This window comes from Leptosomus discolor, chromosome 20, assembly GCF_034619465.1.
Source record: "Leptosomus discolor isolate bLepDis1 chromosome 20, bLepDis1.hap2, whole genome shotgun sequence".
NCBI classification, from domain to species: Eukaryota; Metazoa; Chordata; class Aves; order Leptosomiformes; family Leptosomidae; genus Leptosomus; species Leptosomus discolor.
In genome coordinates, this window is record NC_141410.1 from 5,357,690 (window position 1) to 5,381,616 (window position 23,927).

At 41.9% G+C, this 23,927-nt stretch overlaps 1 protein-coding gene across 1 annotated transcript; it reads right to left on the reverse strand.

Moving 5' to 3' along the window:
* Positions 1-2,083: 2,083 nt before the first annotated feature.
* Positions 2,084-23,235, reverse strand: TNFRSF8 (TNF receptor superfamily member 8). The gene is made up of 11 exons (XM_086476252.1): positions 23,198-23,235; positions 14,281-14,311; positions 13,749-13,839; positions 9,481-9,606; positions 8,907-9,062; positions 8,712-8,805; positions 7,992-8,272; positions 7,670-7,780; positions 5,862-5,887; positions 3,812-4,016; positions 2,084-2,328 (listed from the first exon to the last, which is right to left on the reverse strand). Exons 1-11 carry the CDS (start codon positions 23,233-23,235, stop codon positions 2,084-2,086), a joined length of 1,404 nt encoding a protein of 467 aa, XP_086332378.1.
* Between the last annotated feature and the right edge of the window lie 692 nt (positions 23,236-23,927).

Consider the following 23,927-nt stretch of genomic DNA (forward strand, 5'->3'; position numbering starts at 1 on the left):
AGGAGCTCATAAAAAGGTGGCAAATGAACTTCTACATCGATTCACACAAGACAATACATTTAGGGAAAAATACTCTAAACCAGGCGTACACAGTGCCGAATTCACATCTAGCAGCCATCACCTGGAAAAGCAATCCTAGAGCCCTGTCTGATGGTTCTCTGAAATCATCTGCTTAGTGTGCAGGGGCAGCCAAAAAGAGCAAACAAAACGGTGGGCATCATCTAGAGGGGTATTGAGAACAAAATAGAAAGTAACATTTTGCCACTATTTAAGACCTTGGCCCACCCCTCTTCTTCAGTGCAGTGCGTGGTTCTGGCCTCCAGATGTCCAGAGGAATGTAGTGAAATTAGGGAAGATGCACAAGAGGTCAACTAAAATGACCAAGGCAGTGGAGCATCTAACTGACATGAGAAATACAAAAAGATGGGAACTCAGCTTGGAGGCTGAGGCGGAAACAATCAGGAATTGTAAAAGCAACTCAGTATTGCACTAAATTCTGTAATACAAGAACTAGTGGCACTCACTGAAATAAGAGGTCGGTTTAGAAGTGGTAAAAGTACTTCTTTACGCAGTGAATGGCAGCTCTCTGTAAGCTGTTGCCACAGGTGCTTATGGAGGCAGATTGTACCAGGAAATTCAAAAGAGAGAAGAAAAATTAACGGCAATATGAATGAACACTAAAGGCTGGGACAACGTTTTAACATCCTCAATCCAACTACAGCTGATGCTGCAGAGCTATGAGGAATGCCAGCTGCAGATATTAACCAGGCTTATGTGCTCTTTCTACATAACATCTCCTACTGCGACTGTCAGAGACAAAATGTGGGGCTTGTACTACTAGTCTGGCCCAAGAAGGTGTTTTTTATGCCCTTATGTTCCTTTTGTGTGTTCTAAGAGAAAAGACGCTGAAGTTGCACAGCTGCTATTACAGTACTCTGTCCAGGGTAAAACTGCAAAGCAAGTAACTGGTTTTGTGGTTCTGTTTTTTGACTATTAAGGCACACTTTGTCATCTTGTTTTCCATTGTCCTGTGCAAAAATATAGTCAGCACTATTACATTTACAGCTATCGACATGAAAGACTGAGAAATAGTGTAACACAAGTTGACCACAAAAGAGATTATTTTTAAAAGAATAGATATGCAAATCAGTGTTACCCTGATGATTATGAGTGATTCTAAGACAAGCAGATATTAACAATGCTATAGGAAATAACTGCTGTGCCTGTTTTTCTGTCCTTTCTTTTTTGTAGAAAACTAGTTTATTTTCTTCTTTTCCCTTTTTAGAGAGTCCACTCTGGGCTAAACCCAGTTCATCCAATATCCAAATGTTCAGCCAGTCTGACTTCCACCAGAAGAGGCCATTTTGTACACTTGCCAATGATCTGAAGTAGTCAAAACCCATGAATCAGACTTCAAAACCTAGCAACAATGGCCTAAAGTAGGGTGGACTTCAAGTACTTTTATTTGCTTATTTTCTGAGACTGTGTGGCACCTTTTGATCCTATTTCCTCAAGAAGCATGAAGTCCACAAACTTTAAGAGTTCCGTTTGTGTTGGGGAAAAATGAAATTGTCATTTCAGTCAAGACCTGAGGCCTTAAGATTTTGCAAAATATATGACAAAATTGGAAGTACTGGTAATACTGGAATAGAAACAACATATGAAACATGGTTGAGTATCAAGCTTAACTCTGAATTCTAGCCAGAATTTTCATAGCTAATAGAAATAATAGGACATAGTTTTCAATCCATCCCTTCACGCAGAGAAAGCAAGCTGTGAAACTTGAGTTGGCATCCAGATGTCCTTTGGATTTTGTAGCTCTGATTCAAATTTGTTTCCAGCGTGACACTGGGAGAGAGAAGGAAAGAGAAACCTTTGACATCAGCTATGAAGGCCAACGGTTTGGATGATCCTCTCATTTGGCAGACGAAATAGGTCTGGCACTCCTTGTTTGGATGCGTTTCAGTGTTCTATGGGTTTTCAGATGCTCTGAGGCACTATGTGTTTACCTCCCTTGTCACAGATTCAGCCTTAGTGTCACACTGGATGTTTCTGTTGCTTCACACATCTGCTCCGTGGGTTATCACTTTTCAGTGGCAGTGGTGGGGTGATGAAATTCCTTTCCCTCCTCTTCCACAGGAACCATTACATCATTCCCTGGAAAAGACTCTGTCTCCTGCTCCGGATAGTGCATTGCCAGTTCCTCTTCCATGTTTTCCTGGGCATCAACATTACTTTCACATCCTCTAGCAGCACAGTTCTTGCCACCAGGCACTTCTGAAATGGACCCCACAATAACAGTGTCGGCCTTCATGATGTATATTTTTTCTGAGGAAGGAAAAAATAGTGCTGAGCGTAGTTAACAATCACTGCTGACCCTAGAGATGGTTGCTTTTCCTGCAAAATTTTTCTTTGATACTCATTTTTTCTTTTTTTTTTCTTCCCCCTGTTTTTTTTTTAATCAGAGGCATGCAGATCAAGCCCATCACTGTGAAAACACAGAATTCACTAACCCACAAAGCTTTTGGAATCCACACATTATACATTGTCTATGTCATGTTTATTTATAAGGTGCTTTTAATTTTGAAATCAAAGCACTGAATATACTAAGTGACAAATAAGGCCTGCACATTTCATACTACACTGGTCTGGTTTTGGACCACTGTCAGTGGGACTCAGGGCATTTTAGGTCAAGCAGATCCATGGTGAAGCCACTGTGCTATAGCCAGGACTAGAGGAGAAAGGCAAGTTAGGAAAGGCAGTAAGATATTCACAAGAGTCTGGTTAGATGAAGCAATTAATTGAGACCTGGGGAAGACAGATATAGAGAATCCAAAGTTTATGCTCCTGCTGAGAAGCAACAATACCCGCATTAAAAGCAGCCTTTGGGCACGGATCAGCACTGTACAGAAATTGTGGGTGTTATCTGGGGTCTTAGGACCAGCAAAAAACCTAGTTTCTTTCTGGCAGAGAATCAAATACAAAATTTTCTGGGATAGACTTGAACCTTGTGTCCAACTTGTTGACCCTACTCCTTTACAAGAGGTAAACAAGGCCTTTGCTACAGCTCGCACCACTACATTTTATTCAGAAGGATGCTGCAGATCAGGTACTGTAGGTTATTGTTCACCATTGCTTGGAGATGTTGGGTATGGTAAGTCAAACCATGACATTCATCCCAAGTCCACCACTCACAGAAAAAACTTAAAAGTCATTTAGTAAGGAAAGATCAGCTCCAGTAACACCAAAAAAAGCCCTTCAAATAACCTCAGAATTGGGTTTGGACATGTTGTCAGAATGTCTCATGCAGACTGTGCCTCAGGTAACGATTCTCCCTGCTGTGAGTAAGCTTCCTTGCCTGACTTTATCTCCTACCCTGTGCCATGGCCAAAGACTTTATGCGAACATACAGGAGACACATTTCAAGCTGTGAAACCAAGAGAAGAAAATGATAGCTTGAGACATGTGAAGTACAACTCTCATTAAGTATTATAGCATCATTTCCCAGTTGACATATTTTGGATTTTAAATTTCTTCTGCAAATTTTCATCTTCTGGAATGAAAAAGAGGAAGAAGAGCATTTGTCTGTCAGGTTCGTAAGTGACTAAGACAAATGTGAAAATAAGAAAGCATTGCATTCAAATGAATAGATATACCAGAATTTGTATGTCAAAGGTTCTGGAGATTCAGCTCCACCCTTTGTTAGAAAATTTGGACACTTTGCAGCTTACTAATAATCTCAGCATGACTTAGGTGCCCACGGCTGAGAAATGGAAAAGGCGAGAGGAAAAAAAAAAGAAGCAAGACTCACCAATTCGATTATTTGTGTGGTCTCTCACTCGAGAATCGATAGGGCAATCTGGGGCATTTCCACTGCTCTGTGTCACATCAGCCAGACTCAGATCAGGACTATGTGCTTTTTCTGTGCTGGAGACCAAGTTATTGTTGGTTTCCAAAGGGAGGGTTCTCTCAATTAACTCCTTCTCTTCTGGCCCACTGTCCGTAGTCAGTATGATCTTCTGCCAAGCAAAGAGGAGAGCAGAAGTGAGGTGAACGTAAAAACAACACTGTGATGATTGCAATAGGTCTACAGAATCCTTCTGTGCACTCAGAATAACACAATGTACTTCATAGCACCACTGTCACAGGGGGTAAAAAATTCCAAAGTGCCTAAGTGATACAGGAACTTCATTGTCTTTGAACTAGGTTCCTGCATCACTTAAGGCCATGCTTAAAAATAGCATTTCTGAGCTATTCATAGACTTTTTAATGACATTTGCAAGAATGTACCTCACTTCCATTGAAATCCAGTTTCCTTGGACCTGGATGCTTTGGTAAATTCCACTGCCTGTCCGCAATTTAGATGCCAATGAACCCTTGTAAATCCACCTTTTTGTCATTTTGACTTTTTGTCACAGGTCTTACACCGTATGCTGTGTTGCAGGGTCTGCTATCCCGCAATAGAGCAGCAGCTGCATTCTGTGGGGCTGAAGGTCAGTAGCACTTTTCAGCAGAGTATAACATCAGCAAAAGAGAGAGATGCTGGGGGTAAGAATTTGAAGGGATTTGCTCAGAAAGAACTTTAACAAGGTATTTTTCATATTCAGCTGTGAGGTAAGTATCAGGGGACAAACCTGTACAGATGTGTAGTCATATGGTGAGAGAGTCAAACAGTCAAAACTGAAAATACATGGTTTAACTTCCTCTTAGATTTTGCAAAGACCTACCACGCTTCTATGGAAGAACAAAACAAGCCAGAGGTCGAACTGGTTGAACTTCAAAATGGAATTGCCTCAGCAGAACCTCAGGTAGGAGAAACACACTCAGACTAGCTATAATGTGAAGAATTAACTACAACCAGTCATTTAAAAGAGGAGCCAGAATCTAAGCGAGGCTAAAGGTTCTGCATCACCAATTTCTAATGGTTCCTATCTCTGTTTCTGCTTCCACAAGGATGGAAAAGAAAAAAACCCAACGCAGTAAGATTTTGAAATGTGCTGTTTAAAACTCTTCCTCATGTCTGACTCACTGTGAAAACAAGAGTGGAAGCTCCCCCAATTCTGGAATTAGCAATGACACACTGATGGCAGCCGGATTTATTAGAATAGCTAGTATTTTGTATGTGTGCAGATGTACAACATTTAAAATCAAACTGTTTTTTTTTAAAAAATAGGAACAGTCTAAAGAGTGTTTTAGCAGATACGGACATTTAAAGAAAACAAGCCTAATAAACCGAGACGTTGCTGTAATTTCAGTGGAAGTGGGGGAATTAAACAGAGAGGTGATGATTTCAGCAGCTGGGGAGCTGTTGTAACCACATTGACTGATGTTTGTCTTGTTCATCTGCAAACTATACTGTTAAACCAGAAGCTGGTCCTGGTGGAAAGTCTTCCAGACAAACAATACCCATTGTGTGCCCATATTACAGTCGTGCCAAATCCTGCAAAGAGGGAAGGTGACACAGAAGGAGAAGAAGAAGAGTACAAATCGCACTTGTGTGACTGGAGCAGTAAGATGAAAAGGGACTGACAGACAAAGTTCTCCCAGAAGGCAGAAAAGGCATGTTCCTCCAATGATTTTGGATCTTGTCCCATAGAATGCAACATGAATGGCAGAAAACCAAACCAAATACTCCCTTCACAAGCAAGACTGGCAGCATCACATTAGTTAACACCACATTAAACAGCCCAAGACACGAAAGCAGCCAGCTGTAGTACATCTCATCACTGCATCTAGAGGATCACATGTGGCAGAGGAAAGTCAAAACAAAAAGACTGGCAGTCTTTAACAGGACATTTAAAAACACCATCATTTACACTGGAATGGAAAGTGATCGGTTTTGGAATATCGTTCACACTTACTGCACATTTGTTCACTAGGTCAGAACCTGCAATGGAGAGAGGAAAAAATATCAGCACAAAATTCACAGCAATCACAAGGATGTTAATGTTTGCTCTGAAAGATCACCCAGCCATGTCCTAAACTACTCTACTGTCCAACCCACCCGCGTTATGCTTTTTTTACCACGGAGGGCACACTTACATGACATGGCTGAGGTGAACCAGCAACATGTTGCTGCCAAGACTGTGAGGTCCTGCTCTCCCCAAAGCCTTTTGTGGCCATCCCTATTGCTCTCCCCATACCACAACTGGTATTCATCTAATGAAACAATGAATGATTAAACTTTCCAGATAAGCAGAAGACAGGCTTATTAAAAAAAAAAAAGTAAGAAAATGTTAGTAACTTGTTACTGGATTAACAAGTTCGATCAGTTCAGCAAGTGGTCAGACGAATATTAAGGGGATGGGATTTTATGCAAGGATGGAGGAAGGGAACACTGGGGAAAGAAGAGAGGTGAGAAGAAGGGAGTGTGCAGCATCCTTACGTGGTACCATGAAGCTAGATGGGCTAGGCCAATTATATAATTTCACCCTGACATGCAGCCACGTTTATTTTCAATGTGTCAGCTCTGTAACGCTGCACAGTAACAGCTTCTATTACGTAAGGCAAGTGAGGAACCAAAACCTCCATTTTGAGAAAATTAAGCTGCACACGAGAGGTTTTAAATCATATTCCTGAATAAATGAGTATAAAAAGCTCTGATGTATAGTGATTAGGAGAACCTAACATGACAGAAGAGAATAGATTGGTCGATGGAAATGGAAGTGCTGAGAGGGGACTAGTTACTTGGGCAGAATGTGTGTACTCTAGGGGATCCGTACAGGTTGCTACGGCTAACACCCGCTTTTTTTGGAACATGTCTCCCACATTTGAGTGCCCAGAAATTAATGGGGCGTTTTTTCAGTAGAGCCTCCCTGCACTGACACATGGCCCAACCATTCAGGTGCAGTGGGTGACAAGTGCCATCTAGTGGCTTGTCACAGCCAGAGCGTCACCTGCCTGCGCAGGACAGGCAACAGGACTGGCCTTTTGTACGTCAGCAGAGACATACATTTGACATGAAAAAGTTCCATGTTTTAAATTAAAATTCCATGAAATAAAGTTCTGTATTAAAACTATCCACTTATTCTTTAGACATATGGATTACAATTCCTGGTCCATCAGTCACTCACCTTGAGATTTGAGCCTGGATTTGTGTGAAGTGATGGAATGCAGATGCGCTGATAAAAGAAACCATTAATTTAGCAAAACTCATCATGGAGTGTACAGGCTTTAACAGCTTTACCACACCCACAGGTCTACAACCAACGTACAACGTGCACATCCTGCTTTCTCTAGCAGTGGGAATGTGGTTCTGCAGGCACACCCCACCTGTAACTCTAGGCGAAGCTACAGAAAGCCAGTATCAGTAACAATCACTCTTCCTCTCATGCTCGAAGTCCAACTCCACTCCTGGAACCAACAAATACTTACAAAACACTTCAGGTATCATTTAATATTAGTGTCTGTGCAGAGAAGAAATCACTGGTTACCCTTTCCCCACCCAGCTTGTAGTATCTTCACAAATTCACAGCTGCTTCAGTCTTTCATGTTCTCGAACATGCTGCACAAAATTTGCCTAGAACCCTTGTCTGGCCCACCTTCACCAGGCAGTAGTGAACATTCTCTTCCCCAACGACCTCCAAAAATTCTAGGGTATTTGTGTTCCCAGTTGGCATCTACTTGGAGATCAAATAGCATGCTATGTATTACAGCTTTAAAAACTCACGCTTTCCTTTGAGGATGAGGATCCGCTTCTTGCAAATCTTCCATTTCCAAAATAACAGCATGCCCACAAGCAGCACTATCACAGAGAGAACCACTCCCCAAAGAACTAGACCTGTAACACAGAAAGGGAAAGAAGTACAGGAAAGGCTAAGAAAAGGCAGGGGGGGAACTATTAGTACATCTATATGTTTGGACATCAGTCCATGGACATCATTTCACAAGTCGTAGGGGATTTGCAGGAAGCTCCCACATGAAAACTGCATTTACCAAAGATATATCCAAACAAAACATGCTAAACAGAGTAAACGCTTTATCTTTGTTACCTCCCGTTGTCATCTTCCCCTTAGCTGAGGTGGGAAAAGTGTCAGCCTCAGCTTTCTCCTCAGGAGTTGAACTGGGGTTTTCAGCTGTTGTGGCACTTAAAAGGATATTGTCAATGGTCACCAGGTTCTCCTCAAACCTCCTTAGGTCAGAGTTATTTGTTTCATTGCTGAATCTCATGGACAAAGTGCTTGGGGTGAGGTAGGTGGGCCGTCGGTCCAGACAAACCTGATCGTGTGTGGCATTTCCTTTGCTTAGTGCTACTTTGTTTAACCGGGCACAGCTAGGGAACCAAAGAGAACAGTGTATCAGCATCAGAGGAAACTGCCATGGTAAAAGATAAGAGTATTTTCCACGTGACAAACATCCCTTCGGTCATTTTTGTACAAACTGCATCTATTGCTTTCAGTGAAAAGGTCATTAACCTTCTTCTCAGCCCTGTGGCACTAGTTCTTGACCTGGATGCAAACCTGATACTCACATGCGTGTGAGTAATTCCACTGTACTTCGTAAACTAAAAACAAGGGGATTCCTTCCTTCCTCCAGTACAGAGCTGTGCAACAGGTATACAGAGGCCTTCTAAATTCTGCACTAGGCCCGAAGCTATCCCATTGCTTCCAAGATAAACGTGTATACTTTGCACTAGAAGTGACAGGTGTCCCTTTTTGTCCTTTATTAACTTTAATTAATTAGCTAGTCACTTTAAAGAACTGTGGACTTACTTTGTGTGGGGCTTGCAGATGTCAGTGCTGGAGTTTTGATCAGAGAAGGTCCCAGAAGGGCACTCTTCACAAGTAACATCATTTGTGGAGGTGCCTGCACAAAAATAATGGCTGAGGACCGACCAACCAAAATGCATCAGGTCCAGGCCTATGGCCAAGATCGGGAAAGGTAAGGTAGAAGGCAGGAATTCCTACCTCTGACTTTGACTCCAAAACCAGGTTTGCAAAGAGTGTGCTGCTGGCATCGCATGCAGGTGTTCACAACAGGGGTTTGACAGAACAGGCCTGGTCGGCACTCACACACGCGGCTAGAATTGAAGGAGCAGGGTTCTTTCTCCACAAGGTCAGACTCTGTGAGGAAGAAACAGATGTGGTAACAAAGGATCACCCTGCAAGCAAAACACAAAGCAGGGGCCAAAGCTGAGCCATATCGGTTCAAAGGCTCAGGAAGCAGAACAGGCTGCTGGCACTGTTTGCGATGGCAACTTAAGTCATAGATAATCAGAGAAGCCTGTAGGCAATGGCTTGTAGTATAAGACAGAAAGCAGAAATCAGACTGGGGTAGCATTGGATGAGAGAATTTGTAGGTAGTCCCAGGTCACACGGGAAGCGATATTGATTATGTGCAAGGTAGCATTCGGCTCTAAATCAATAACCAAGGATGGGTAGTTTTGCTGCTGGAAATTCTAAGTGAATTAAATATAAATAAAGTGTAAATAAAACATAGAGCGAGACCATAACTGAGAGGTACAGGTGAGGGAAAGCAAACCTTTTGTGCATGATACACAAGCATCACATCGTGGCTTTTGGAAGTCTTCATTCACATATTGTTCAGGTCCACATCTCATGCAGTCTTCATCTGGGTCTCTAGGACAGGCTTTCTTTTTAACATAGCCTGGAGAAAGAGAAACAAAATACGCAGGATACCTGTTCAGAATCACAGGAGACAACCATCCTGAAGTGTTCTTGTATGCTCATTTACCTGACACAACACCACTCTTTGTACCTGTCATTTGGTTTCTTTAGCACGTTTTTGCCTCTCCCAGGATCACAGCTGTCCTATTACAGCACCACTAGGCACGGTATTATCAGTCTGCATGGATTGCTGCAGAACGGGCATGTGGCAAGTCATTTGCTGACAGTTAGAAACGCCTGCCAAGTCTGCAGTGAAGGCAATATTGTCCTGCCATTACTAAGTACCCAGGCAATTGTTTTTCAAGTTTTCTTCTTGACTATAGCAACTGACTCCTGATATTTTGCTACCTAAGGCATCACTTTTCCTTTCAAAAGCTGTCAGAACGTGACAAGGATCCCGGCAGGGACAACACCACCTTGTGTGTTCAGAACGGGAGGTTACAAGATGGTACTTGAGCTGTGCCCTACACACCCCTAGCAGGGTTGCAGTAGGTTGCTTTCTGAGCAGTCCTGCTAGTTTTACAGTTGCCTTGACTGTTGTGGGTTTAATTTTCCAATCGTTTTCTTTTAAACAAATCAAGTTACATATGGATGTCTTTCTGATGCTGGATGTATATGCTATACACTTTCTTTACTCAACACTTCCAACTCACCTGGACTCATTGCTCACAGTTTGCAAGCAAACTACCCTGGATCTCACAGACCTTCTGGGTATATGCAGCATGCATGAAGTTGAGCAGCTGGCTGGATTAGACGACCTCTGGAGGTCTTTGTAAAACTTAAGCTATTCTATGACTCTGTGTTTATGTCTGGTAATCATTTTCTCCTGAGTAGCTTTTAAAAGCCTCCATCTGGCAAGCTAGGTACAATAACCAGCTAGGAGTGTTAAGAGATACTAGCTGTTTAGCTTAAATAAGTAAGTTTCAAATAGAATTAATCACTTAGAGTTATAATGTTGCATGATTCAGTATGCTGTTTGCATAGCTTTACTGACTTAGCATGAGTAGCTAAATATGCTGAAGCCTTAGGCCGCAAGCTGTGAACTTTCACCTAGATCTACTGAATGTGTACAGAACTTGTATCTATTCAAGCAAGACAAGGCCTCCAGAACTAGGGTAAATCAGAAGATAAGGAGGCTTCAAGGCTACAACCATGAACAGCAGCTGCAACTAGTCAAGACTATGGCCTGCCTGGAGACAGTGAAGGAATCCAATACGGAGTCAGAAGGTGTCAGAGGATCTGAGGCCAGAATCACCATCGGACCAAGGGCATGAAGGGCAGATGCACAGTCTGTAAGGGTATAAATGCCCAAGGATTTCTTTGTTCAGGGTCACTCTCTGGAGGCACCCAGCTTGAGCTGACCCTGCTGCTGTACTATTCTATTAAATTATTTATTTTTTGTAAGATTCGATGCCTCAAACTCTGCTTTGGGAAACGTAGGGTTTGGACTGCAAGGAGTATGAGAAAGGCTTGGGCAGAAGCACTCCTAATGTTTCAGCTCCTGAAGCAACATATGAGGTATTCTACCACTGGCCATAGTGCCAAAGAAACAGGAAGGTGCTGTGGTCAACTGTGAACTTGTAGCCTTGCCAGGGGGTAGAAATAACCACCAGAGGGTAAGGAACAGCAGCAGTTGCAGGAGCAAAAGGAAAAGCTAAAGCAGCAACACAAAGATACGAAGAGTTGAATGTTTCACAGGTGGAAAACAGGAGAGAAACAAATCCCAGTTTCAAGCATCCAGCTTGCATCACCCAATCACAAGGAGTTAACCACAGGGAGGGGGAACCTGGCAGGGAAATAACTCACTTACTATGCATTTTGGCAAGCATGATGTAGGACTGCAGGTAAAAAACAGCTGTGCTATATCTGGCCCACTAAATATCACCAGACAAGCCTGAACCACGTCACTCCCACCTCCTCAAAACTACCCATCTTAGACCATTCTTTTCAAGGTGGGGCTGATTGCTGAACCTCAGCACTCAAGCTGAACACATGTGTACCTGCACATGCGTGTCTTTTTTTCCCTTCTTCCCTCAACGACCCAAAAGCTTTAACTTGAGTTATTTGAGATTTCCTGTACACACGGGTCCCTCCCTTGGAGGATGTGTGCCCAGGTGCAGTAGCTTTGAAGCTTGCCTAACAGTGTCTTCTGGTGCTGTCCTCCACTGACTGTGTTCCTAGCTCAACAACCAGATGAAAGCCTGAGCAGGAATACCAACTGCAATCACCTGTACAGAAAAATGCACTGAAAGGAAGTAGATGAAATAAGTGTTTTAAGTGTTTATCTTTTGTGAATATGTGCACTCATTCACTCTCAAGGATCTGCTGTTAACTGTGGTTGGGAAAGTATGTTGAGTGTTGACTGCAGCGCTATCTTGTGGAGCTGGATATTTGATTTAGAGTCTAAAACGAAAAAAAAACCCCAACCAACCAACCAAAAAACCCCAACTAAACAAAAAAGGTAAAAAACCATACACAGAATAAACAGAAGTGGAATATCAACTTCTGCATAACACGAGCTGTAGCATATACCATTATTTCCCATGAAAGTCTCTGTTCCTCCCCTTGACAGAAGGGAAATATCTTGTTCTGTGATGAGAGAAAGAAAATATTCTTCTGGTATCCCAGGTATGAAGTTTTATTTTACTTGCACAAAAATTAAGTACATGAGAAGAGATGAGGCAACCGCAGAAATTGATTAGAATGATCTTTTGAGGTTTGGTTTGAAGGTTATCTTGAAATTGAACTTGAAATTAACTTCGAAACAGAGGATGGCTTGTATGTGGGCCAGTGTGCTCAGTTTGAAAGCTGTACATCTTGGGCTGGAACACCAAGGAAAGTAAAGCCAGGCTGCATCAAGAGTTCAATATGCTCCACTTTGATTAAACGGAATTTTAGAAAAGCTTCTCTTTCTTTGCCGTGAGCAGTTGAGTTAGTAGTGGATATGAACAGGTTATTGCTGGAAGGAGTAGGGGAAGATTAAAATAAGAAAGGATTCTTATGAGTTTCTGTCGTGAAGGAAGCCCTGGAAGATGTGAAGAGATGTCCAAGACTGACATAAGGATGTGGCAACAAAATGACTTTCACGAATAAGCAGAGGTGAAGTGACAGTGACTGGTGGCTCATTACAGCCAGATGTAAATCAGATCTCTGCTTTTCACTATGACGTCTGTCATTATGGGAGCTTTTGCAAAGTAGTTTTGAAGGAGAAAAGAGCTTTTCTTAACACTGGCTCAGAGTCAGATCCCCACCCCTTTTTTTCTTTTATGGGACCAGTTTCTCCATCCCTTGGTCTCGTTTACTTACGCAACTTCTGAACGATTCTAGTGGTGTGGCCAGCAGTACCAGATGTCCCAGTGGGAACCCTGATGCCACTGCATGCAAATGCTAGCAACCAAGTGCTAAACCCCTCTTTATCACTGAAGCACAAATAAATGTCAAAAATTTCCTTTAAAAAAAATATAGAGAAAAAGAAAACATTTCTATAAGAAGAGGTTGATGATGGTGAAGTACCCTAAAATGCCCCAAGCACTGAGGGGTTTTTTGGCCAATAGGGGGAGTTTCAGACATTTCCAGAACTCTTGTCTCACCGAGGTGTTTCCTGCTTCTGACTTCATGAGCCTCTGAGTCACAACTAGCTTGCGGCAAAGCTCACTGGGTCCCCTGACAAGGGGCTGTTCTCTTTCTCATGTGAGACACTCTAAACTGTTTAGACTATGAGGACAATGACAGATTTTCCACACTTTGATTTTATATTTTTTGTCTCTGATCAGAAACTTTTTTAGCCTAATCTCACTGAGCTATTTCACACCCTGAGGCAAGTTGAAATGAACTCTTAGACCTGTCTACTTCCAGCTACTTCAGAATGTCAAGCCAACCGATGAAAATACATTAAAAATTCTAGCAAGTTATCTTGTTTGCAATTTACAGATTGTTTGCATGCAGACTGAACAGGAGCAGGGCAGTAGAGAACAGGTTCACATCTGGACCCACGCTAGATAGCGATTCACAAAATTGCACTTTTCTTCAGGGACAAAATGCAATTCCATAGATAGACATGGCTCCTACTATCTCTACAAGAATGGCCCTATGTTAATTTGACTGAATTAGAAACATACTGACCTGAGGGACACTGGTAACAGCAGCTTCGTGAAGTTTCATCATAAAACCAATTCTCAAGTGTATCACAGGAATGAGATGGGGTTAATGATGTCTGGTAATTGAAACAGACAAAAGTCACAATTAGAAAACAATTAGTTCTGTACTAGAGCAGATCCCAATATCTGTCTCAAGGGATGGTAGTTGCTGACGGTAAGGGAAACCCCGTGGCTTTTTGAAAGTTCAGGTATCCCCAAAGCAACTAAATTACCGTTGCCTGTATGCTTAAGCAAAAATTGCAATATTCAGTGTATTTAGCAATAATTCAAGATGTAGCTTCGCTCAGCAGGCTCTTTTACCTGAAAGTCATTTAAACCTAGGAGTGGAATACTGTAAGCCCAACCCGTGTGTCAAGCATTTCAGTGCTCAGAAACTAACTCCTTGTTTCATTCCATGAAAAGCATACTGGCACTGCCCTACAAAAATGTTTTTCAGCCAATGTTTTTTTCACCCTTTAAAACCTAGCTGCAGGGTCACTAAGATCACTAAGAAAAGCTTGTCTATTTGTCTGCATCTCCTTTAGAATTCTCGTAGCAGTTAGCAAATAAAAAAAAAAGGCTAAAAATCAGTCCTGTAATGATCCCACATTAATTTGAGACGAAGCTTTTTTTAGAAAAGAAAAAAAAAAGAATCCCTCACATCTGTAATAGATTCCCAGCTCTGTGTGCACTGGAATAGGAGGTGAAGTCACGGTCAGCATCATCTAAATCTAGCTAGATTGGCTGTAATCCATAAAGAGAATTCTTCTTTGCAGCAAACAAGTCTTTCTGTTCAGTTATTTATGCAATCATAATGCTTGAATTTAGGACCTAAAGATGTTTTTATTATAAACCAATAAATAGTTTTACTTATCATTTAGGGACAAATCCTACTCTGAGAACAAGAGGTTTTCGCCTTGAAAAGAATGCTGAAAATACTCACACAACGAAGCCCTTATTCAAATAACTAATCCCACTTCTATTGTGAGTGAAGGTTTTCAGGAACAACCTTTGGTTTGACTACAAAGCTGATACTTGTTTAGTTAAAAAACTCCCCACAAAAGTTCTAATATTAGCTTAGAAAATGAGATTCAGCTATGAATTGTATCAAGAAGCACATAATAAGACTTCATTTTTGTATGGCAGGGCCACTACGTGCTCTGGGAAATTACAGTGCTACAAGTTTTCTGATGAGAAAATCTAATTTTTTAATTTGGCATCTCCCTTAACAATCCCCTAAAAATGTTATCTGAATTTCATTTTCGATATTTGCTAGAAGGTAAAAATGGCAATTCTTTGTAAAGACTCAATCAGCAGATTCCCCAGAGATTTTCCCACATGATACTGGTAGAGCAGTCAAATATTTCAGAAAACCTACATCTCACTTTGTGCAGATGGATTTCCCATTGGCCTTTGAAATAATACCTACTGTCTCCTACTGCCTTTGTATGCAGTGCAGAATCTTACTACCTAACAAATTTCACAGCCATATTCTCCCGTTTAATACGCTGCTCTTTTCACAACAGGACCATAAAACACACAAGTTATTTAACTCGCCCCCGGGCTACATCAGAAAACAGGAAGTTTCAGTCAAGGAGGAAATTAACAAAAGCACAAGAAATAGAAACATACTGAAACCATTAAATTTCATCGAGCTCCAATACTAGAACTGAGAAATCCTGCCTGACACATTTCTGCACTAACCACTGGGCCACACAGCCTCCCTACACGCTTTTTTCTAGCTTATTGTAGAGAGGAAATAGCAGATCTCTGTTTGCTCAGCCTGACTCAAATCAAGTTTACAAATGTGAACCCTGCATTTTGCTTTTCTGAAGAGGAAGCCCTAGGCTGCAGGAAAAGGAAGCGGAATCTCCTTGCCTCTGCGTGGAGAAGCACCCTGGTTAGGCAGGCGCTTGGAGGCCAAGCTGAATAACAGGATATGACACAACGAGACCAGGCACTAGACAAAGGGTCATGCAGGAGTCATGTCCGTGATATGAAGTGAATTAACTAGTTTTATAAAGAAAATTTAAGAAACAAGAGCATCCTGGCTGTAGCTAAATCATCCTGGTTTAGTTTCTCTGTAGGAGCTACGGGAAGTCACCACAAAAAGCTGATCTTCTCTTCCTGGTTCTCCCGGGCGAACAGCTCTGCCTGCAAACGACGTTGAATTTTAAATCCAGGAGGGAACAAAATTCTTGAATGATTTCTGCAGCACGTAAGCTTACAGCTTATTAAATTATCTCTTTTGGAATTTAAGTAAAGGAATAGTGTCTGTGTAAAAATGTGAGGGAAGGGCTGCTTTTTAAAGAGTTACCTTCTCTAAAATACTGAAATCAGGAGTTTAGGATTAAATTCTACTCTTAGTTACAGCAATGCAAATTCTGATTATTAATTTGACCTGATGCTAGTGTTGCAATAAATGATTGCATGAACTATGCATACATGCTACAAAAATTATGAAAACAGACATATGAAGGAGAGTACTCAACCTTTTTTTTTTGGACTTTCCACAAGAGGGCAGCTATATACTACAGCCAGCTACATAATACATGACATCCGTAGCTTCTCAACACATGCTGCTTGCAAGTACCCAGTTACGAGCACAGCTTTGTAGCCACCTTTACTGTTTACCGAGCCTAGCCCAGGGTGCTCTGCATTTTAACACATCGTGACACAATTTCTACGGCTGAGAAACCACCTTCTGAAGACCCCACCACTTCTAATCCGTAGCTACTGGCAAAACGTCTTTAAGAGTTGCCAACAGTTCAGTAGAGGTGTTTCGTGACTACAAACCTTTCTGTAGATCCTTTCAGTGATAAATAATCTACATATCTGCTCAGCACCAGTCATCATCTCCCGATTCTTGTAACTTTTTTCCCCTCTCAATCCTAAAGATGTTTGATTGCTAATGTGACCTGTAACAGCAACGCAATGATGCAAAGTTCTGCTCTTAAACTAAGCAGAAAGGTTGGCCCTTTGTAGACAGCATACGCTAAGGTAAGAACCTGAGTTTAAACTAAGTCCCCATACCTCTACCATTTCAGGCTTAAAAGCTCAAAATGAATTGCACAAGCAAAACCAGCAGTGTGGAAAGGCAAGTGCGACTAAAAATTATATGGGCTCTGCTTCTTAACTTATGCAAGGTATTTCGTAACCTGAATGTCAAGTTTTCATGCATCTGGAATAAAAAATCTTGTACTAAGAATCCACCAAAACTTCCATGAGTTTTTGAGGGACTGAAACAAATTGGTGCCTAAAAGCGAAGAATGTGCCTTGAAGAAACGGCAGAGGTGAAAGGCCAAGGTCTCAAAATGTTTTAAGTCTTCCATAAAATGATGGTGCCAACCCATTTTCTGCAGAGGTTTGACTACACTTCTTTGGGGAAAAGGGTGAAGGGAAGTCAGCCATACAAGGATAAAGTAATTTTCATTTTTCTGTCTATGTGTAACGAATATCAGGGTAACGAGTTAACTAAAAAACCAGCCAAAGATATGAAGTGAAAAAGGAACAAAAAATGTGCATCATTAGTGGGCAGCAAAAGGCTTGAACTGAGGTAATTTATCCACTCAGTGACTGAACATGTGAATTATCTCAGTTTCACCACCTGTAACTACTCTTCCCACATGTAAAATACCACCTCTGACATCTCATCTGCAATTAGGGAAATTAGGGTGCAAGTTTGCAGTAAAATATTGGCTTGTTTGATCTTTCATTTTGATGAGCTCGGTATTTGTAATTAGGAAGAGATCACTGGAACCAATCCACCAAGAAATGGAATTCTGCATTTCATATTTTCCAGTCCCACTCCCTTCACGACTCAGAGCTTCTGGAAAGACACTTTATGCATTTTCTTGATTTCACCAGTATCTTAGATCTCTGTGTGCAAGAAGACTCCAAGTGATATGATTGATGTGTTTGGCGGGTTTTTTTTTTTTCCTCAGCTGTTGGCTACTCCTTTTTAACAGCAGAAATCTAGAAACCAAGCATCAAATCCATCCAAATTTGGAGTGACTGCAAAATACTCAATGCACATTTGTCTTGCTGTTCCTGGACAGAATGACAACTGAGTGCTGGTGTTACGAAATATGTTAATGCTGATTAACCAATACTGTTAAAAAGCAAAAAATATTTCAGTGTCTTGGCCAAAAAAAACATTAGATTTCCACAGAATTATGGAAGCAACATATGTGCATAACTTCTCAGAAATTAAGGCTGTTGAAGCAGCATGTCTATTTTCAACAGCAACGCATCATTTCTATATAGTGGTAAGCCTGTTACAAACTGCAGCTGGAACACAAACCGGATTTCTAATCCTCACCTGGTAAATATCAAAATGACTTGGGTGAACTCCTGTTGTCTGAGAAGTCCAGTACTGAGCTTGGATCTCCAGGCTCCACTCTGTATAAACCCACAGCAACGTGACAGTGAGGCCACCACAAGGCTGAGGGCAGGAAAAGGTCCTGTGGCTTAATGTTCAAGATTGGTGGTTCCGTTCCCGGCTCTATCATTTCTCAGGCTTAGATGTGTTACTTTGAAGTCCTGGCTGTACTGGTCCAATGTCTATGTACAATTAGGGGTATTTTTGTGGTGGTAGCACCAGGGAACCCCAGACAGGCTCTGTAAGGGCACACAGGACATACAGCACTCCAGTCCCTCTGGGTCCTCAACTTGAGATTTGCTTGCTTTTACCAAATCTTGTCCAAACTGTCACCAATGGTGCTGTTAACACTTCTTATCCTGCCAACACTCGCAGTTCAATTGCTAAGGAGGGGACAACTGCTACCAGGATAAGTCAATCTGCTACAGCAGAACTTACAGTTCACGTTCTCTCTAGCTTTTCCAGTGAAACGTAAAAGCATCTTTCCACTCAAAAACTTGGACAAGCAGTTTGTTCAGGAGGACATCACATGCTGTTTGCAACCCAAACAGGCAGGGGAAAAAACTAGTTGTCTTCTAACGCTGTGGCTACAAAGGAATCTGGTGACAGCACAGAACAATCCTGTTTAGATGAGGGAAATTCTGAGAAAAATTCCCACCAAGAGTAGCAGCATTGATCTCCCCAGCACAGACACATACTGTTTTGAGCTGCATAGACCTGTTTTGAGCCGTGTTACCAACGGCTGCAAGTGTGGGAGCCTGCTACGTTCTGGTTTCCAGTATTGTGACCGAGATGATGGTAACCAACAGTGGAAGCTTTTAAAGAAAATGTCCTTCTTGTCACACCTTAATCACAACAGAGATCACCCAAAAGAAGGGAGGGAATCACAAGGGCAGCGAGGAGAAAAAGGAAAAATCCATGTAAAAAGCTGTACTTTACCATATGAGGGCTCAAAAAGAACAGAAAGAAGGAAAAACATGTGCTCTTACTGCTCTCACTGTCAACAAAAATCTCAGCATTAAGACATTTCTAATATATTTCTGGTTGTGAGTACTTGGACAAAATTAAGCATTATAAAATACTGAATAAGACACATAAGGTTTAACTGCAAAATAGTGAAAGTCTTCTGCCTTGGACCATTATCCCATTTGTTAGTATGAACTTAAAGAGAAAGAATCCTTTTTTAATACGTTCTAGTATGACAGTGGAAATTTAACCCTTTCTCAGAAAAAAAAACACCCAACTTAATTACTTTGACTCAGGATTGTGTGAATATCACTAATAAAACTCATTCTTCCAGACCAAAACCAGTTCCCCTAAATTAGGACTCTATTAGGCTGAAGCTGAGGGTTAAGGTTTGACTTAGCAGGTCCTAGTTGCTCATAAATAGCTCTTAAAATGAAAGGAAGGGATAAAGCAAAGGAGACAGAAAAAAGTTTCAGCCTTTCATTACAAAACTCAACACTATCACCTTCTTACAAAAAAGCATCAGCTGTGTGCGTTGAGGTGGGCTGGGGGGTTCTCCTGCTTGATTCCATGGTACCTGTGTGTAGAGGCCAACAAAAAAAGACAGCGATAAATTCTACACTTACAGTGTTGGCCATTTCTCCTGGCTCCAGCACGCTTACAGAAAATGTCAATTAGCCAGTGAGAGAAGATTCACTTCATTTTTGCCTCTTACTACTTATTTTGTAGGGAAGGATTTGTGTGTAAGAGGTTTCACTTCTGCCCATTCCCTCCTCTTCTTCCTGGAGTGCCTAGAAACACTGGAGTGTGGTATAATTCATACTCAGCAGCAACTATCATGTGGTTTTGCTTCGTCAAAGATATCTCCAATAAGTTTTACAGACCAAACTCTCCTCATCTCTGCAAGGAACAGAATGAAACGCAGTAACCTCAAAATGCTGTTTAATTAACATTCAAATTATTTTTCTCTCTCCTATTTTGACTGTCCCTCCTCCTTATCCACTCTTGTCTGACTCTCAAGACATACAGAGACAGAACTTAGGTTCTGACAGGGAAGTTCAAAATTCTAGCACAATTCCACTTTTTAAGGCATAATTTCCTAGTGTTTCCTGAAGAAAAGAGGAGACATCGTACATTTCCCTTCCCCCTCTCCAAATGAAAATCCAGTCTCAATGAAGAAATACCAATTTTACCCCAATGACATACAGTATTGTCCATTAGTACTTACAGTTCTGTTCATTAACATGTATTATAAAAAAACCTTTAAAATTCAAGGAAGATCAAAGAAGTATTGGTGAGTAGGGGCAAGGAACCAGGCTGAGGTGGACGTTAGGTCTTTGTCCTTCCCTCTGATTCTGAAGAAACTTGAAATGGTTAAGTCTGTACTAAGAATGGATTAGCAAAGTGGGAATATGTGTCTATCATAGCTATCCTAATCCTGTGGCTTTTTGCCATCCAAAGGTGCAATCCCGTCTCCCCTCTCTTTCCTGTAACCACGTTTTCCTTCCCCTCTAACTCCTTGATTGTTTAAGACAGAGCAATTGTGTTTCCAGAGGATGAATCAGTTCTAGGAGTTCATTGGACTGAAATCTCTGCTTTCTGAATTTGTGAAGCTGGTTTCCAGGGGGTTACTACACTGAAAGAGCTCACCCTGTGCCTGCACAGACACTTGCACTAAATCCAATGCAAGAAAGCTGGTGGCACTGTGTGGCCAGGAGCAGGCCCTGCCCTTGGTGCGACAGGTCTTGGCTGATGGGCACAGCTGTAACGGGAAACCTCATAGACGTTATTTCTGCATCTGTGCTAGAATCGATTTGATCTGGATCGGACATGAGGACACAACAGAGAGTTAATGCTGCTTTATGCCAGCTGCAGAGGAACACATAAATATTTAAACGATCAAGAAGGTAAACTGGTGGAGTAAACAACCACCAGTGGAGCAGAAAGCCTGCCACTACAAAGTTAATCTCTCTACATTTTTTAAACAAATTCGAACAAGTTGAACGAGTCTGTTTCTGACTAGCAATTTGCATCTGGTTTTGCTCTAACACACGGAGTTCTCAAATTGGATTCAGTGTTCTGTTCAACTGGAGGGAGATACAGACTGACTTTCACTAATCTTCTCCTGCCTGCACTTTAATATAAAGGATGGGTGTCAAGAGGATGGGGCCAGGCTCTTTTCAGTGGCACCCAGGAGAAGGGGCAATGGGAACAAACGGCAGCACAGGAAGTTCTGCCTCAACATGAGGAAAAACTTCTTTACATTAAGGGTGCCAAAGCACTGGAACAGGCTGCCCGGGGAGGTTGTGGAGTCTCCTCCCCCGGAGATACTCAAAACCCGCCTGGATGCAGTCCTGTGCAACCTGCTGTAGGTGAACCTGCTTTAGCAGGGCGTTGGACTAGATGATCTCCAGAGGTCCCTTCCAACTCCTACCGTCCTGTGACTCTGTGCTTCTGGTTTTGATTTATGAGGAACTGGAATCTTGTGAAAGAAAAGACCACAGTTCGTATCCTGTTTAGACTGCTCTGTAACAGGATGGCCAGGAATCCCTTGGCTTAGTGCTTTCATTGACCTATCCGGTCAACTATTTTTTCCTTTTTTTAAAGTGTTGCAGATCAAGGCCAAATTAAATAAAGCAAACATTTTATGCAAAGCAAAGTGCTTGCTTTTGAGAATTTCTTTTAGAAAATAGGCTTTTTATAGCTCTTTTCACTTTCCTTGTATCTACAAACACATCAGCTACTCAATTAACATAATGGCAATTATAAAGATGGTGCTGAATTCAGTGAGCTACTCTGCAATTCAGTCAGGGCAAGGTTTGACTCATTTATTTATGGTCTTCTGAGCTCATAGAGAAAAAGTGATGGTGAGGCAGAGGAAGAAATAAGCTTGCTACAAATGAGCTGTAAGTCAGGAAGAAAGCATATTACGGTAAAAAAAAAAGTCTTCTACCAGCATTGGCTATTCTAGAACTGACTAGTCTAGAACTGACTGTAGCAAAACAGTTGACTCCTTTTCAAGCTTCTATCCAAATTCTGACAGTACAAAAGAAGCTGTTAATCTAGGACTTCAAGTAGTAAAATTCCATCTGCTTGATAGTAAAGACATTATTAACAATTCAGTTAACTGAAACAAAACCCAAACTGCGGACTCAAATGAGGTGGAATATGGTTTAAAATACGACCAGTAAGCTGTGACTTGCTCACATTAAACAGTACCACTTGTACTCCAGTAGCAGTAAAAGCAAATGTTGCTGTGATAGAGACAATACAGAAAGACAGTGAAAAGCCAGTTGCTTATCCCAGCAAGATCTATATATTCATTCCAGGTAACTGATGATTTTGTATCAGAAAATATTCTCTCTATCCCTTTCATTTTGTGAACAAAACACCAAAAGCGATGTCAAAGAGCAAAAATACCATCTTTTTTTCTATTGCCTTTCTCCTAAAGCAGTTTGCATTCAGCAGACCAGACAAGCTTACCTGAATGCCCTCCTAAGTACTTCTCAGGTGTGTAAGGACTACAGACTCCAATCCTATAGAACAGTGATCCTTCCTGATTCAGGAAGGAAACAGTGGCAGGACAGATAACCAGGGCAAGCAGAGCAAACTTGCAACGTGGGAGGGGAGTTTACAACTACAGACACAAGGGCAAACTCCTACTCTTATCAAAAGAGCCAGGAGGATCTTTTTCAAATGTCAATGGAGAAGATGCAGGACTTGGTTATTCTCAAAGACGTAATCAGAGTCAGTTTCTTGTAAAAAAATCTCCTGACAGCCCAAGTGATGTGCTCTATCATTCAGTTGCAATGTACAGACAGGTGTCTTAGGCTGATATATGCTCATATTTCCACTGCAAGGGAAAATGGCCAATTTCAGGATCCAACAGTGTGCAGTTACTGACCTATTCGACTTTACCTATCCAAAGAGCCTCTGTGAGTGACCTTTTTTTTTTTTTTTAACGTGTGTGCACCAGTGTCAGCAAGGGAAATTACCTGGATTTACGCCAGGTGCTGAGGGCTCGTTGCCACGTGATCCACTATGGAGGAGGGTGTAAGTGGGGGGGTGTGGGGGGGAAGCAAACCCACAAGAGACGATACAATCTGAGCAGGGAGCTAGCTTGCATCCACAGCATCAGCTGAGTGCAACTAGTGGGCTATGTCTATTTTAAGTCAATTTGATGCAGAAATAACAGCCCATTCATGAGGAAGTCAGACGGGTGGGCGGTTGTAAAGAAGAAGGTATTTTATTGTTCTGTTTGCCTTTACACCTTTCAGTTTGCCAGCCCTGACTCGCATCAGCAGAGCGAGCAGAAGCCCTCTGAACCAAGCTCTGCAGGGCATGTGCCTGTCATAGAGCACCTGGCCATCCAGGCAAAAATAAAAGCCACTCACCCAAACAAATGAAACAGTCCCCCACTCCTGTCAAATATTTCCTCATTCCTTGGCTATGATGTGCCTGGAGGTGCAGTAACACTATCAATGTCAACAAAAAGATGCAGATTATAGCTCCTATTCCCTCCTTCTGCCTGCAAAGTTTTCAGAGAGTGCAAGCTCTTCTGGCTGCTCTGCTTTATACCTTTATCACCCTGTGTTGCACAAAGCCAGTTTCTGTGGACACCCACTACCCAGCACCCAGTCTATGGGCAGGGTAGCCCTGCACCCCAGGGTGCCCCCAGACCTCTCCAGGCTCCTGTGTCCTGAGAGCCTGCAGGATCCTGGTGCCACCCTGCCTTACCTGCGGGGCTGTCTGGATGTCCTGGAGAAGTAGCAGGAGCCACAGTCCTAGTGCCAGGCTGCAGGTAGCCATCTGCAGTGG